The sequence below is a fragment of the Tenrec ecaudatus genome, chromosome 6 (assembly GCF_050624435.1).
Source record: "Tenrec ecaudatus isolate mTenEca1 chromosome 6, mTenEca1.hap1, whole genome shotgun sequence".
NCBI classification, from domain to species: domain Eukaryota; kingdom Metazoa; phylum Chordata; class Mammalia; order Afrosoricida; family Tenrecidae; genus Tenrec; species Tenrec ecaudatus.
In genome coordinates, this window is record NC_134535.1 from 84,287,401 (window position 1) to 84,304,545 (window position 17,145).

At 56.3% G+C, this 17,145-nt stretch overlaps 1 protein-coding gene across 1 annotated transcript in view; it reads left to right on the forward strand.

Annotated features, from left to right (window-relative positions):
- FAIM2 (Fas apoptotic inhibitory molecule 2) overlaps positions 1 to 17,145 on the forward strand; it is a 36,628-nt gene that overhangs the window by 11,888 nt on the left and 7,595 nt on the right. Inside the window, exons 6-11 of the mRNA XM_075552979.1 lie at positions 901 to 951; positions 1,205 to 1,244; positions 1,917 to 1,954; positions 2,720 to 2,807; positions 3,030 to 3,125; positions 4,658 to 4,711. Coding sequence (XP_075409094.1) covers positions 901 to 951; positions 1,205 to 1,244; positions 1,917 to 1,954; positions 2,720 to 2,807; positions 3,030 to 3,125; positions 4,658 to 4,711 — 367 coding nt within the window. The remainder of the gene's footprint in view (positions 1 to 900; positions 952 to 1,204; positions 1,245 to 1,916; positions 1,955 to 2,719; positions 2,808 to 3,029; positions 3,126 to 4,657; positions 4,712 to 17,145) is intronic.

The window sequence follows — 17,145 nt, forward strand, 5'->3', positions numbered from 1 at the left end:
GTCATAGCGGTGTAACCTGGGATCAAGCGCCTGACCTCCAGAGCTTCAGCTGTTAGGTCAGGAACATGCAGCCAGCCCTCCACAGCGGGTGGAGGCGGACCTAGAAAGTGAAAGTTGAATTCGAGGCATGCCGAGCGAGATCGAGTGAAGCAGCCTGTGTGGGCAATGCTGCTGAAGCTTCTCCAGGCCCCGGATCCGGCCTCAGCCTCTTTCCAAGACAGCTGGTGTCTGGGAAACATGGCCCCTACTGAAGCAACCAAGTGGCAAATCCCTCTCTCCGAGACTCAGCAGCGAGTAAGGTGCTCTTTATGTAGCATGTCCGTTGTACCAGGGCTCGTCCGTAACCTGGCGGTGGTGTACAGCATCGTCACCCAGGACGGTGCGCGTGTGTGCATGGCCTGTCTGCAGCCGCCACACGAGTTCATACCATCTTTCGGTGACCACCGGGGAGGGAGGCCGTGGGACCCATCCCCCATGACACTGAGGGGCACCTGCCCTTCCCAGAGAAGATGAGAGATAAATGAGTTCACGTGTGCCAAGCGCTCATAGCTGCCGTGTAGCACAGTGGGCGAGAGCTTTTGGGTTTATGTACTGTGCACTTGGGGCGGGGGAGGGGCAGTCACTTTGGTTGGCGTGGGTAAGGACAGCTTTCCCAAGGCACTCGAGGGTCACTGCTTCTAGAAGCAGGCTCCCAACTCTTTCGGTGACCTGGCCCACCGCTCCGCCCCTGTTGGGATGACCACAGGCTTCTCTTCCCCCACCCCACCCCCGCCTCCACTCTGTCCACCCTTCTGGCTGCCTTGTGGGCTGGGGTGGCAGAGAGGGGGATGAACAGGGGTAGTTGGGTGGAGGGGCCACAAAAGGGTCCGGCTGACGCACCCCTCCCTCCATTTTCCTCAGTGTTGTGTTCTTTGTCACCTACCTGACACTGGCCTGCTGCTCTGGACCCAGGTATGACATCAGTTGGTGGGGACATGAGCGGGATCTGGGGAGCTGTGTGCTGTGCCTCCCTGAGATGGTGCGGTCCCTCTCTGAGCTTCTATTGGCCTCTCTTCTTGACTTGGTACCTCTCTGAGATACAGGGAGGGTAGACAGCTGAGGGGAACCAAGGAGGAGCAAAGTGGGGAGCAAGCAGGCACCCATTCCTGCAGGGAGGGGAAGCCCAGCCCGCAGCCTCCTCTGAGCCTCACCACTTGTCTTACAGGAGGCACTTTCCATGGAACCTGATTCTTCTGACCGTCTTCGTAAGTGATGGAGGGGTGGGGGGCGGATGCTGGAGGAGGGGAGCTTTGAGGGTTGGGAATTTTGAGGGGACATCCAATGGGAGGTCCCCTGTGACCAGGAGCATCCCCCCACTGTCCACTTATGCCACAAGGGAGCTCTGAGGCACAGGTGGTTAAAGTGCTCACCTGCTCATGTAAAACAGCGGACACTTTGAACCCTCAGCTGCCCCACAGGAGCGAGCGTGCGGTCTGCTCTCAGCAAGGAGACAGCCTTGGGACCCGGGGAGGGGGGGGGCAGTGCTCCTCAGTCCCACTGGGCTGATGGGAATCAAAACCAGCAAGTCTGGGTTTTGGTTTTTTTCTGCAAAGAGGTTCTTCCCTCTGCTCCTTGCTGCCCCTGCACATTCCCACGCTTCATTGTGTTTCAGCATGGGCCATCCTAGAACTATGGACAGGACTGGGGGTGGCGAGGGTGGTCTGTGGCGGGAGGGAGGGCGGAGAGCGGATGCCAAAGGAAGCAAGAAACACTGCTGGGCGGGTGGCCTTTGGAGTGGCTTCTCAGCCCTGCCCAGTTCTGGAAGTAAATGGGTGCAGGGGTGAGGGGGCCCAGGCTGGTAGGATCTGCTAGGGGTGAGTACTCAGGCCCGAGGGCTGAGTTCTGGAGCATTCTGTCACCCTGCTTTCTTCTCTCAGACTCTGTCCATGGCCTACCTCACTGGGATGTTGTCCAGGTAAAGGCAGAACCGAAGGGGAGGGGGCGGGGCTTAGACTAAACTGGCTACACCCTGAGGGCAACTACATCTGAACACTCCCTGGAAGCCCTGGGTGGGGGGGTGAGGGGCGGACGTAGTGGGTTATGCATCCCCTCACCATGTCAGTGGTTCAAAGCCAGGTGCTGCTCCTCAGGAGAAAGATGAGGCTGTCTGCTTCCATAGAGTTGGAAACCCAGAGGGGCAGGTTGCTGTGAATCTGAGTGGGCAGCAAGTTTGGTTGGGGGCTTGAGAGCATCCGGGGTAAGAGTGGTGGTGGTGGCCCACAGACAAGGATCTTCCCGAGCCTTCTCCTCCTGTCCTCGCTGGACAGTGACCCCAGGACCTGGCCTGGGCAGTGGGGTAGGGGTGGGAATTGTGGAGGGCAAAATGACACCTTTCAAGCCACAGTTTCCAAGACCCTAGACTCATGGCCATGCAGACCCCCCTACAGGGACCAGCAATACCTGCTTCCCACCATGCACCCCTGGGAATCTCCCACCTCTCTTAGCTCTCTAGAGCCTTCTGATATAATTTTCCACGCCCGCCTGTCGGGAGACTGGACGGGCAGCCCTGATGGGGCAGCAAGTGCAGGGAGAAAGAGGGCTGGGGCTGGGGTGGGCTGGGGGTCGGGCAGAGGCTGTGGGGTGGGTCGGGTCCTGGCAGAAGAGGACTGATCTGTGAGGAGGACTGAGGGCGGGGAGGGGGACTGCCCGGAAGCTGACCACCGGCCTGACGGTCCTACAGTTACTACAACACCAAGTCTGTGCTGCTCTGCCTGGGCATCACGGCCCTCGTCTGCCTCTCGGTCACCATCTTCAGCTTCCAGTCAAAGGTCAGCCCTGGGACCAGCGGACAGTGACCTCTGGCCTAAAGTGGGGGTAGGGAGAAGGAAAGGGGGTTTGGGCAGCCTGCCAGGCTCCTGCCTGGGGCAGGAGGGAGGGGGTCTGAGTCCTGGGGCTGAACCGGGAGGATGACCTGGGGTCCAGGCTTCAGCCTCCGGCGAGCAGGTGGGCGGGCAGGGGGCCTGGCCGCTGACACCCCCATGTCCCCGCAGTTTGACTTCACCTCCTGTCAGGGTGTGCTCTTCGTTCTGCTTATGACCCTCTTCTTCAGCGGACTCATTCTGGCCGTGCTCCTGCCCTTCCGATATGTGAGTCCCTGGAGGCCGGGGGGGGGGGGGGCGGGGGGGGTTTACAGGGCGTGGGGAGGGAGGCGAGGGCGGGGCCTTGGGGAGGGAGGGAAGAAGCCAGCAGACCTGCAGTCGTCGGGCACCGGTGCCAAAGCCCTGGAGCTGGCAGGCCTGCCCGGCCCTGGCCCTCCTCGTGGCACCTGCCGCAGGCTTGTTGACGGTGTGGGCAGCTACAGAGCTAAGCAAACAAGCTGGCTTTTCTTGGCAGGCCCAGGCCGCCTGCCTGGCACCCGGAGCTACATCCGGCTTCACCTTTCCCAGCCGTCCCTCCCCCTTCAGTTGAGTTTAGGCTGGGGGGAGGGCGGGAGCATTTTATCATGGGCAGAGGTGGGAGCCAGGCTCAGGGGTGCCCAGGGGAAGGCTCCCTGGGGCTGTCAGAGGGCAGAACCTAGCCGACTGGTCAGGCCCTGCACAGATCACCCACCCACCCCTGGCCCACTACATCTCACACCCCACCACCCAGCCAGTCCTGGGGAAACCCCACCTCTGTGACCCATGGGGAGCCTAGGTCACTGCAGGTGGGGGCAGGGACGTCCTGGGAACACCACCAGAGGGCCTGGAGATTTGAGTCCCAAGAAGCCCAGAGGACTCTGGGCCCTGGCTGGAGCCTCAGTGGGCAGGCAGATGCCCCTCAGCACAGAGGTCCCCACTCTTAGCCACACTGGCACAGGCTTCACCCCCACCCCCTTCTGCCACCACCCTGACTAGCCCCAGCCCCAGGGCATCTGGCTCCCAATTGGGGACATCAGGATTGGCCTGGCATTTCTTTGGCTCTTCCCAGGATCCTGTTGACAAAGGGAGGGGCCGGAGGTGGCCTGGGAGCCCTCTGAGTATGTTTTGAGGATGGGGAGGTGGCTGCAGAGGGGTTCCCAGAGTTCAAAGAACTCTTTGTTGACTTCAGTCGGGCTGATGCGATGCCTGTATTTCCAGGAATCTTGTAGGGGTGCACCCTGAGGACCTGGGCGGGGGGTGTGTGTGTGTGTGTGTAATTTTAGACACAGCTGGGTGCCCCACTGAGGCCGCCTGGTGGTGGGGCACCACAGGCAATCCCAGTGTGCTCCCCCCTGGAGTTCAAGTCCTTGTGTCCTTCCACTCTAGTCACTTGTCCCCATAGATTGGGCCAGGGAGCTCTCGGACAGAAGGACAGATTGACCCTCTACTAGGCAGGGTTGAGCACCCACCCAAAGGCAGGAGCAGCCTGCAGACCCAGCCAGACTGGAGAGTGCTGGCCCCATGGGATGCACTAGACTGTCTGCCTGAGCCTGGGGCCTGATGCTGCACAGAGATGCTTCCCTGCCTGCCCCTCCACCATCTCTCCCTACCCAGTGTGAGCACCCCGAGGCTCAAGGACCCTTCCTGGGACAGTTGGGGAGGTGGGATGGTGAGAGAGAGACCCTGATGGTAAAGGAGGGGTGTCCTCCCTCCTCAGCTCTCTGGACTCCACCCTCCCCTTGCGCCCCACCCCTCTAAGCCCATGTTGCCTCTGCCCGCAGGTGCCCTGGCTCCACGCAGTGTATTCGGTGCTGGGAGCAGGGGTGTTTACATTGGTGAGTAGCCTGGTTCCCTGAGGGTGCTGCCTTCTCAATCCTTCACTTGTCTTCCTTCTGGGGAGAAAGATTTCTGGCCTCCCGAGGGGGCAGTAAGTAGTTTCTCTCCTAGGGGTTATCTGGGAAGACTTCTTGGAACAGGCGAGTTTCTAAGGTCCCCTGTGAGTGACCGGGTTTTAGAGCTTCTTCTTCGTTACCCTCCATCCTGGGAACTCCAGAGCCCCGCGGGAGAAGTGGCTTAACCACAAGATTAACTGTTTGAAACCACCAGCCGCAGCTCTGCGGGAGAAAGATGAGGCTCTCCACGCCCGTAAAGAGTTAGTCTTGGAAACCCATGGGGGCAGTTCTGCCCTGTCTGACAGGGTCACTGTGAGTCAGCATGGACTCGACGGTGGGGAGTTTGAGCTTGGTAATCCTAGGAGCTGAAATTGTATGACAACGATGAGAATGACGGAACGGGAGCAGCGAATACTGACTGAGCACTTGCTTTTCCCCATGCGAACTCTCCCAGTGCATTTCAGCTTCACCATAGATCCGTGCTGTCATGTTACACATGGGGCTGCTGACTGCAAGGTCAACAGTTTGAAACTTCCTCGGCGGGGGGCAAAGGGGGAGACAAGACTTTCTACTGTCCTTAAGAGTTACAGTCTCAGAAACCCAGACAAGGTCTGCCCTGTCCTGTTATATACGGAGGGCGTTATGAAGCGGGATCGAGACTCGCCAGCCGTGATTTTGTTTGGTTTCATTTGGGATCTTGGTGAATCTGTAAGCTGGGTTTTCTTGTAGTCTCCAGGCCCCTGGGTGGTGCAGAGAGTTAAGCACTCCGTTAGGCCAGGAATAGGCTTTAGAAAGCCCTCGACTATGACACCCGAGAGGAGCCTAGGTCTACCCCACACACCTGGGGTCACCACGGGCCGGAATCAGCTAGATGGCCATTGGTATGGTATTGTCATCATCCTATTACATCGGGGAGGACACCGCTCAGGAACACCAAGCACCTGCCCCAGGACAGTATCCCCGGAAGTGGTGGCGCTACATTAGGCACCTGGACAGTCTGTCTCCGGAGCCCCAGGTGGGGCTAGGTGGGGAGAGTGGAGGAAGGTACCTTGATCCGCCCAACCCAGGCCCTTGGGTGCCAAGTATATGACTGCGGGGTTCTCAGGGTCCATCTAGACAGGTTGACCCAGAGTGGTGCCCTCTTCCAGGGAGGTCCCGTGGCAAGCACGTGTCTTGCTAGTAGAGACAGTCACTAGACTCTCTTCTTCACTCTGCTCAGTCGGGCTTCGTCACGGCCCTAGAGGTTCCTGGGTGACAGGCTGGGGGTGCAGAGATGGGGGAAGGCAGACCTGTGGGCCAAGGTTTGAGGTTTGCTATATGGATCAGGTCAGAAACGGGGGTTCATTCACCCATCTTCTGCACAACCTGTGGACTGAGCCCCGTGTGGGAAGGACTGGGCTGTAGCCAGGAAGCCAGCGTGGTGTGTGGCGTGCAGTGATGGCTCAGTAAAGATGCGTGGAGGATAAATAAATGACTCCCCACTTGGAATTTGAGGGCGGGGAGGGATGGAAGCGGAGTCACCTAGTGAAACTCTGGTAGCCAGCGAGGTGGGTTACATGGGGTCGAAGCCACCAACCTCCTCGGGAGAAAGACTGGGCTTCCTACCCCCGGGAAGAGTTGCCCTCTCAGAGGCCCACAGAGGCAGCTGCACCCGCCCGCCCACTCCTCCAGGGTCCCCATCTCTCAGGAATGATGCTGTGGCAGTGAGTTTGAGTGAACCTCCAAGCCCTTCCTTACGGATGGACAGACCTGAGGCTGAGAGAAGTGGGGACATTTGTCAAGGATTTCATGGGCCCAGTCTAGGACGGCTGTCTGATCTCAGTTGACCCAGGGGAGCCCTGGGTTTCGTGCCCCAAGTCCTTTCTAAGGGAAGCCTGGCAAACAGGGATGGGTGGTGGAGGTGCTAACTTTAATCTGGTTCCAGACCAGAACTCAGCACCTTCCAAAGAAAAGCTTCCATCTAAGGGACAGGGTGGGCATGAGACCAGGAGGAAAGTGGAAAGGGTCACTGTTGGGGAGGCCTTAGTGGGCAGCTTGTGCCGGGGCACAGAAGCACCCTCAGAGGAGGGACGTGAGGCTGGAGTCAAGTGGTGGGAGGCGGGCATTGGTGGCGAGCCTGGAGCTTGATTGGCTTCATGCAGATCAGGTCTCAGCACGTGTGAGCCCCAGAGGGAGGCTGAGTGTATTAGTGGGCTGGATCAGCAGTAATCCCTTAAATTTGTTTAATAAGCCCTTGTATTATTAGGATCATAAGAATAATCCCAGTCATCTGTTCCACCCTTCATGTCTTACAAAGTACTTTCACACCTCTTGCTTCATTGGATCTCCACCACAAGTCAAGGAGGGAGGCAGAGGATCATGGGTGACATGCTTTGGGCACCGGAAACACCGGGGTTGGCTCAGAGCCCCACTACCAGTAAGAGGCTGATTTAGAACCAGGACCAGGTGTCTTGTGTCCAACCTGATGCTATTGTCAGTACCCCAGTGATCTGCCCTCGAAGAGGACGGCTTCTCTTGGCTGGGGGTTGGAGCAAGACTGGGGACACCCCCCAGCCAGCCTCCTCTCCTGCATGTCTTTCTCTCTGGCAGCGGTTCTCAACCCCCTCTGGGGGTCGAATGACCCTGTAACAGGGGTCGCCCGATTCATTACAGTTATGAATGATCAACAAAAATGTTATGGTTGGGGGTCACCACAACATAAGGAACTGTATGAAAGTGTCGCAGCATGAGGAAGGTTGAGAACCACTGCTCTATGGGATGATTTCCACCAGCACAGAAAAATCCTACAATTCCTCCTGTTTAAAAAATATCACAAAACACTTTTAAAAAATTATTTTATTTGGGGCTCTTATAGCTCTTATCACAATCCATCCATCCATCTGTTGTGTCAAGCACATTTGTACATTTGTTGCCATCATCATTCTGAAAACATTTGCTTTCTGCTTGAGCCCTTGGTATCAGCTAATTCCCCGCCCCCCTCCCTCATGAACCCTTGATCACCTATAAATTACTATTTTTTCATGTCTTACACACTGAACACTATCTCCCTTCACCCACTATTCTGTTGTCCGTCCCTGTGGGAGGGAGTTATATGTCGATCGTTGTGATCAGTTCCCCCTTTTCCCCCCACCACGAAAGTCTTGGTTTACATAACCCCTCTACCTTCTGCCCCACTCACAGAAAAACTCCTTAGAGACTCTACACTCATCATTATCTTCCATTTCTCTCCCTCCCTCCCTCCTTTCTCTCCTCCAAGTTCCCCTCCTTTCACCTTCTCTTGAGCCCTCTTAAAGACACTCATCAGCCCCATCGGCCTCCGTGCTGCCCAAACCCGCAGGTAATTCTCCGTTCTCCTCCTGCGTGGCCCTCAGCAGCCCTGCCCGCAGAGGAACCGTCTACGCCTGGCTTCCAGTTCACCCTGAGCCCTGGGAGCCCTGGTGACATAGTGGTGCCCATTAGGCTGCTAACTGCAAGGTCAGCGGTCCAAAACCACCAGCTGCTTCTTGGGAGAAAGACGGGGCTTGCTGCTGTAGTCCCGGAAACTCACAGGGGCAGTTCTGCCCTGTCCTGCAGGGTCACGGTGAATCACGACCGTCTCTATGGCATTAGCTACTCCCCTGTTTTTCTCCTGCCTCCCTGATCAGGAGACCTCATCGCCCAGACCTCCGAACACCAGGGCCTCCAGCCTCTTCTCTTCTTTCTATCACTCCCTAGAGAGCTCCGGCCAGTCTCCTGGCTTCGTGCACAACCTCGCACACATACTGAAGACTCTATCCAGTTGCCTACTCAGTACCCCTTCTTGGAAGGCAAATAGGCATCAAGGGGCATGAAGGACTTAGCACAGGCAAGACTGAGCCCCTGCCTTTCCCACGGCCTCCCCCATCTTTGTAAAAGGGCAAGGGCATCCAGTCATTCAGGCCAGATGCCCTGATAACCGCCTCAACCTTTTGCCACGCCCCCACCGGGCTCCACCTTCTAGCTAGCGTCTGACCACGCCTCTCTACCTTCGCACCATCTGCTCCTGTTCATGGTTGCCATGGCTTCCATCAGTGATGCCCCTTGCTCCCCGACAGTGTGCTCAATTACAGGGAGCCTGCTGAGTGAGTGTAGATTAGGTGAGCTCAGGCCTGCCTGGTCTCTAGCTACTGCTGCCCGCAGGTTGCAAGTCAAAACAGCCCTCTGCCCAATAGAGCAGGGTAGCACTGCCCCTTAGGGTTTCCAGAAGCAGACAGCCTCATCTTTGTCCTGCAGAGAGGTTGGTGGGTTTGAACTGCTAACCTTGTGGTTAGTAACCCCATGCCTAAGCCACATCTCCATCAGGGCTCCTCACAGTCTACAGGGCCCCTTGGTCATCTGGCTCTCAGTGACCTCACTGCCTCCCACTTTCCCCTCCTCTATTCTGCTGCTACTCAACGTGTCAGGCACATTTCCAACCACAGGGCCTTTGCCCAGGTGGCTATTCCTCCAGATAGGCTCTCGGCTCCCTCCCCGCTGCCGCCAGTGTTTGCACACCAGCTCTAGACCCCACCAAGCACCTCTCAGCCCCTGGCAGGCCATCTCTCTTCTCCTTGTTGGCTGGTGGCCTCACCCCCACCCCCAGCAGAATTTAAGTTCCTGGAGGGACAGGGGCTTGGGGCTTTTTCATCCCTGCGCCCCTACCTCCCCCAACCCCCCCACCAGTGCCTGGTACACAGTAGGTGCCCACAGATGTTTACCGAGTGAATGGGTGCCTTGGAGGAGTGGTGAGGGGCAGGGGCAGGGCCAGGCCTGTGAGGTACTGTCTGAACAAAGGCAGAAAGCCCAGCTTCTGACTCCCACGGTGCTGCTGGCCTGTCAGTGACCTCTGAGTCACTGAAGGAGCTCCCTAACGGCCCAGCTAAAGCCTCCGTACCCTCCTGCTGCTGGTTATGGAAACCGTGGTCTGGGCCTCTGGCCACCTTCATCTTCATCAGCTGGGAAGAAGACTTGTGGCAGGTCCCTAAGTCCCCTGGGGGAGGGGAATGTTGAGGTGGGTACAACTGGATTGAACTCCCTCCTGCCTCGGGTCTTTCCCTGGGGCAGGTGCACAGAGACCCTCAGAGACACAGCCCCATTGTAATTAAGGTCTCCAGACCCTGCTGTTCACCCCACTCCCAGCATCAGTTGTGTTGGGTGGAGTCATGTGCCCCACACACCCCCTGCTCCCACACATCCCCCACCCCATCCACCCCTCCCACCCTAGTCCGATGAGGGATTCACAGTACAAAGGAGGTGGTGGGGGGCTCAACACTGCTGTTAGAGAAGACTTTCTGTGAGAGAGGGGTGAAAGAAATGTGAGAAGAGGCCCCAGACCCTCAGGGAGGACCACCCTCACAACCCTCACCAGCCCTTTCCCCTTGGAGACCCTGGCATCTCTGAGGGCAGCTCTCCCCACCCACCCCACCCAGCAAGCTGGGCTGAGACTGAGGGACTGAAGAAACTAAGGCTTCATAGGTCCCTGACCCAGCTCTTGGGGGCAAGCCTCCCCCCAGGTCTGGCCCTGATGTAGGCCTAACACTGGGACACCACCACCACCCCACCCCCTGACTAGATTTCCAAAGACTGAGTCATCAGGAGGCTCTCCCAGCTCAGAATGGCTCCTTCCTCCTCTCCCTTCCCATGGCCACTCCTTGATATCTTCAATAGAAACTCATGGACACTCCGGCAGGGGAGCACGTGTCTGGGGCAAGTGGAGGGGAGGGACAGTCCACCGAGGGAGGCAGCAGGACAGAGGGCTCCTAGCAGTGACTGACCGACCAATGCATACCTGGCTTGGTGCAGGTTGCTGTACCTGCAAGTTGGCCCTTTGGGAGGAAACAAGGCCTCCAAGTGTAATTCCGGAAGAAAGCAGGCATAGGACTTCAGAAATGAGGCGGTAGGCCCATGAGCTGCAGCCAGTTTGCGGCCCTCAGGAGACGCGGCCAGTTGTTAGACATCAAATTCCAAACCCACAGGCACGGAATCTCTTCTTGCTTAGAGCTCCCTTGTCCAGGCCTTCTAAGACTGTGTTTCTTGTTTAGGAGCCCTGGCCGTGCTGGCGATTAGGAATCGGCCTGCTAAAACCACAAGGTCAGCAGTTCAAAACCACCAGCTGCTCCACAGGAGAAAGATGAGTTACAGTCCTGGAATCCCACAGGGGCAATTCTACCTTGACCTATCAGGTCACTATGAGTCAAAATCAACTCAATGGCAGAGAGTTTCGTTTTAGTTTTATTTCTTGTTTATAGGAGCAGACAGCCTCCTCTTTCTCTCAAGACGCAGCTTGTGGGTTTGAACCACCAACCTTTCCTTTAGCAGCCCTGTGCCTCACCCATGGCAACACTATAGCCATAGTTAAGCAGAGAAGAGACATCAAGAGCCACATGAATGGGCCTCAGCCTGGGAGGCCCCGCCAGAGCCCAGAATCGGGCAGGGTAGCATGTGTGCTCAGGGCAGACTGCTCCCAGGCCAGGGGCGTGGGCAGAAAGATGCTGGAGAGGGGCCAGGTGCCCCTCAGGGAGTGTGCCCTGAGCCATGTTGGCAGCCAAGCTAGGCGGGCACCCCTTTCCAGGCAGAGGCCCAGCATTCCTCCAACTGTCTCCCTGATCATTTTTCAGATGCTAACTCCGAGGGTCAGAGAGCCAGCCCCTGACACCCCCAAGTCCAGGCTTTCAACAGTGATGGGGAACCGTCCCACCAACCAGCTAGACAGCCAATTCCCTTCACCCCCCACCGCTCCACCCCTCTCTCTGCTATAGAGTCAATGCTGACTCATAGTGACCTTTCGGCCAGGGTAGAATTGCCTTGTGAGTTTTGAAAATGTAAATGCATAACTGTTGACGGAGTAGACCGCCCATCTATCTCCCTCAGTGCTTCTGAGTCTGAACTGCCAACCTTGTGGGTGGCAGCCTAATGCATAACCACCATGCCTCCAGGACTCCAAGCCAAACCCAGAGCACCTGGGAAATTGGTGTGGAGGGGGAAGGGGAGAGAGAAATAACTCAAATCCCCACCCCGCAACCTCCCCTCACCTGTTAGCCTGCGTTTCTAGTGGGGGCATGAATAGCTGCTGCCCTCTCACCTTCCCATACAAGCAGCAGAGCCTGTCCCTCACGGGGCAAGTGAAACCCCACTCCCCCTCCAGGCAGGTGGGTGCGTATTTCATCCGGAACTTCAAGCCTCTTCCCAGAAAAGCTTACTGGAGCTAGAGAGGTGGCGCTCTTCCCCCACCCGCACAGCCCTCTCCCTCCAGAGGCTGCTTGAACCCCCTGGGAGGTCAGTGGGTGCCTGGGGCTGGGCCCATTGACAGGTAATTGCTCCTTCAGGGGAAAGCTGGGCCGCCCTCTCCCAGGCCACACCTCAGCCTCCATCCCTCAGCCCTGCTCCCAGGAGCTGTTTACTACCAGGCAGGGGGGAAGGGGAGAGAAGGGCTACCGGCCCTCCCCACCCTGGGGTGGGGGCCTGAAGAAGGGAGCAGGGCTGAGGAGCATCTGTGCTGGTATGCAGGGCCAGGGCAGGGAGGGTGCTGCTCTCCCCCTCCAGCACAGCCAGGAAGAGGCCTGGCAGGCCAGCTGGGGGAATGTGGGAAGAAACTCTGCAGGGGGTCAAGTGCACCCCACCTGGCTGGAGGGGAGACCCAGCCTGCTCTCTTGCTGCATATGACCCTGAGCATGGTGGGAAACCCTGCTGGGCCTCCTGTGCCTGATCTTTCAAAGGTAGGGGGCTAACATTACCTATCTCACAGGTGACTGTAATGATTGAAGGGGGGGATGGTGTAGGGGAGGGAAACACACACACACACACACACACACACACACACAGAGAGAGAGAGAGAGAGAGAGAGAGAGAGAGCGCTTGGCACTTGGTACCTCGCTGTGCCTGCACACCAGACTGTGGCGCTAGATTCAGACCCTGCCTCTGCCACATGCCAGTTATGTGGACTGGTCAAATGACATAATCAGTTGGTGCACCATTCTCAGCTGTCAGATGCAGCTAATGCTGGTGCCTACCTTAGAGGTCCTCAGCCCGCATGCATTTTTCAAGAAAGCGCTGGTGCCCTACAGGTTACTGGGCTGCTGACAGCAAAGTCAGTGAGTCGAAACCACCAGCCGCTCCTCAGGCGAAAGATGAGGCTTTCTACAGCCTCATAACCCATGGGCAGGTCAGCCCTGTCCTATAGGGGGGCTCGGGTCGCCACCCAGTCAATGGCAGCAATGAGTCGGGTGAAAGGCCCTTTTATTTTTATTTATTTATTTTAATGTATTTTTAAAATTATTTTATTGGGAGCTCTTACAACTCTTGTTACAAACCATACATCAATTGCATGTGACATATTCGTACATATATTCCGTCATTCTTTTCTAGACATTCACTTTCCACTGAGCCCCCCCCACCCCACCCCCATCAGCTCCTCCTTTTTTCTCCTCCCTCCTCACCCCCTACCCCTAACCCTCAGGGGCCCCTGATTGAAGATTGCCCTTCTGGTTTCTCTTGTTCTCCCCCACTGAATGGGGGTGCATGGTTCTGTGCCATTTATTGTGATCAGTGACCCCTCCCTCCCCACCTCTCCCCACCTACCCCCTACCTCTCTGGTATCTCTGTTCCCATTCCTGTTCCTGGGTTCCATGTGTTGTGAGTTTTCTCTCTTGCCTGAACCTATGGACACGCTCCCGTCTAGTCTAGATTGGGAGGCGGCACTGAGGTCGTGATAGCGGGAATGAGGAGGCCTCCAGGGATCAGAGGTACATTGTGTGACCCATTAGTGCTCTACTGCACCCTGATTGACTCACCCCCTCCCTGCAACCCCTCTGTGGGGGATGCTCCATTGTCCATAGATGGGCTTTGGGTCTCTGCTCCAACCCCCCTCTATTCTCACCAATGCATTTTTGTTTGTTTGTTTGCTGTTTGTTGTGAATCTTCTGATGCCCATTGCCTGGTCTCAGTGATACCTCACAATCGCACAGGCTGGTGCGCTTCTTCCATGTGGGTTTGTTGCTTCACTGTTGGGTGGCCATTTGTTTAACTTCGAGTTTTAAGACCCCAGACACTATTATCTTTTAATAGCTGGGCACCATCCTCTGTCTTTACCATATCTGCTTATGCACCTATTTTGTCTTCAGTGATCTTGTAGTGGGTGTGTGTGTGTGTGTGTGTGTGTGTGGTGAGCATCACAGAATGCCAATTTGTTAGAACAGAGTGTTCTCGTATTGAGGGAAGGTATGAGCCGAGGCCCAAGGCCCGTCTGCAGCCTCAGTGAATTGCCTTATAAATATATGTACATAGGCCCATACCACTGTTGTGGATTAATGTATTTGCATAAGTGCACACTTCTGTTAATGTCCTTATCTATGCCTTTGCTTCCTAGAGCTTGCCCATTTCCTTTTGCCTCCTCCTGTCCCACTATCACTTTTCCCCTTCTCCCCCCTCTTCGTGCGTCCTCTCCACTAGCTTGGTGTTGCTCTAATACTCACAGGATCTCTACCCTCTCCTAGATGCTGGTTCTGCTTCCCTGGTTGTTCCCCTGTCCGTGACCCTGTCCGTTCACCATACCCTTCTCCCCACTTCCTCCTTCCCCCTCTACCTTCTGGGGCCATTGGTCCTAGTGCCTTTTCCCCCGGGCTTCCCTCCCATGGTCCAACCCATATAATTAGGCAAACCATCATGTCCTAGTCCAAACAATAAGAAAACAAACGGCTGAAGAAGGAAAAGGAAAAAAAAGATGAGAAAAAAATAAGGAAAAAAACCCTACATAGGTTCAGGTCTGTCTGCTGGTCCCCATGAGACCCTCCCCCCAGTCCTGAGGGAGATTCGGGGGCTGCCCCTCCTCGCCCAAAGTCCATTCTTGGGGCTCCTCAGGAGCTCTGTGGCTCGAGTTTACTCCAGATGCTGATGGGGTGAGAGTTCACTTAGGTAAAACACTTTTAAGCGGTGCCTGTCGCATAGTCTGGGCTGGGCATGGAGTGGTTCAAACGCACCTGCCGCTCTGTGGGAGAGACATGAGACTGTCTGTTGCTGTAACGATTTTAAAGCTTCAGAAACCGGAGGGGGCAGCTGTCTCTGCCCTGCAGGGCTGCCCTGAATCAGAACCAACTGCAGCGAGTGGCGGGATCAGCCCTGCTCCTTGTCCCTCCAGTCTCGGTCTGGAAACCCACAGGGCAGCTCTGCTCCCTCCTTGCGAGCTGCTGTGAGTTGGGACTGGTCCAATGGCAGTGAGTCTCAGCCTGGTCGTTAGTAGTAAGGAGGCCCTGATCGTGCAGCAGGCTAGAGTTGCTAACCTTAAGGTTGTCGGTTCAAACCCATCAGCCGATCCACAGAAGAATGATGAAGCTGCCTTCTCTTGCAGTGGTAGACTTTATGGAAATCCTATCTGGAAATGCTAACCCCACACAGGGTCCAAATCGGCTCAAGGGCAGTGAGTGGGTTTGGGTTTGACGTTGACTGCTGACCGAAAGGTTGGGGGTTCAAGTTCACTCAAAGGTGCCTAAGAAGAAAGGCCTGGCAATCTGCTTCCCTGAAATCACCCATGGCCAACCCTGAGCACCATTCCATTCTGACCCCGAGTTAGCCTCTCACGTCTGACTCATTCGCTGGCCAGACTCTGTTCCTTCTGTGGCCTCCCCCGCCCCAGGCCTGCCTGCAGATGGTGCCGCTGCCTTATCCATTTGCTGGTCCAGGAGGAAGTGGGAAGTGCCTTCTGTTGGCACCGCAGGGGTCGGCCTCAGCTCCCCTGCTCCATCACCTTCTCTCTCTCTCTCTCTCTCTCTCTCTCTCTCTCTCTCTCTCTCTCTCTCTCTCTCATCCCATCCAAGGCCACAAGGACTCAAGGCTGGTGGTCTCTTTCCAGAGAATCCCCAGAAACCCAGACTCCCTTTCCAGCTCTGAACTTGGCAACAGGACCTACTGGACTCAGGGCCCCTGCCCACCCCCACGCCCCTGCCAGAGCCCTGCATTGCTTTTGGCCAGGAGCTCTGTTTGCTTTCTCTCCATCTTGAAAAAACACACGCACACACCACTACCACCACCATGACCAAGCAAAGTCACATCTACACACCACTATGACATGCACAAAACACACACACACTTAGAAAACACAGATCACCATCATCATCACCACACACACGTATACACACCCCACCACCATCACCAAGTACAGTCACCTACACACACACTCACTACTGCCAACTTAACCAAGTACACTCACACACATTGCCACCCTCACCCTGCATGGGAAGCCCACACCACACCTCACACATACCACCACTACCACCATCACACCTGTAACACACGTAGGACATACACACACATGCATGCACACACAGCCCAAAGCAGTGTCACCAGGGGAAAGAGTCTGGGGCTGGGGACTGCCCTGTCCTGGCTGTGTGACGTGGGCAAGTCCCCTGTGCTCATGGCACCTCGTCTCCGACTCACTGAGACTGCGACACCTGCTGAGGCTTGTGTTGAGGAGCACGCGGAGGTTTAGAGGTGGCTCCCACGTTCTTCTTCCTCTTCTTTTTTTAAGTTGACTGACACGGTGTGAGCAGACATTTTCTTCATGGGAAAAAAAAAAATCCTCATGCAGGTGAAGCAAAAGGCATTTCCCCTGCCCTTCATTGCCCTCCCTGAGGGAGCCGCTGTGGTCACTTGATGTCCTTCCAGGCCTTTGCATGCATTCCTCCAGGAATGTATTCTCCCTGCTCCTACCAGGGGAGCCCTGGTGGGGTAATGGTTGCGCATTTGGCTGCTAATCATAAGATCAGCAGTTCGAAACCACCAGCCGCTCCAGAGGAAATAGTGGAGGCTTTCTACTCCTGCAAAGAGTCACAGTCTCAGAAACCCACAGGGCACTTCTACCCTGTCCTGTAGCCTTGCTGTGAGTCATCATGGGCAATGTGAGTGCGTGGGTGGGCCTCCTCCGGCAGCTGGGGTTTGTTTTGGGAAGTTTGTCCATGAATGTTCATCTGCAGGATCTTACAAGACAGTCTTCCTGGGACTCGCTGTTTTCATCATAGCCTGTTTCCCTGGTAGAGCCTTGCCAGGGCCGCCCTGTGCCCTGCTGCTGGCCCTTCTCTAACACAGACATGGCCCACGTGCTACTGTTAATGCTGATTCAACACTCTGCAGCCTCAGCTTTATATAATCAGAGCCCAGCTCCCAGTGACCCTGAGTTGGCCTTTCCTGGGCATGGATCCCCTGGAACACCCTGTCCTACCCACTGTGACCAGATCAGCAGGGCCAGGCCATTGTGTGGCTCCTTGAACAGCCCCCTCCCCCTGCCATTATTGCCCCTCCTCACTGCAAGCCCGCCACTCCACGCCCAGCTTGACCAGGCTAGGAGACAGGGCCTGGGAACCATCCGCATGCCTTAGCAAGCTCAGAGACCG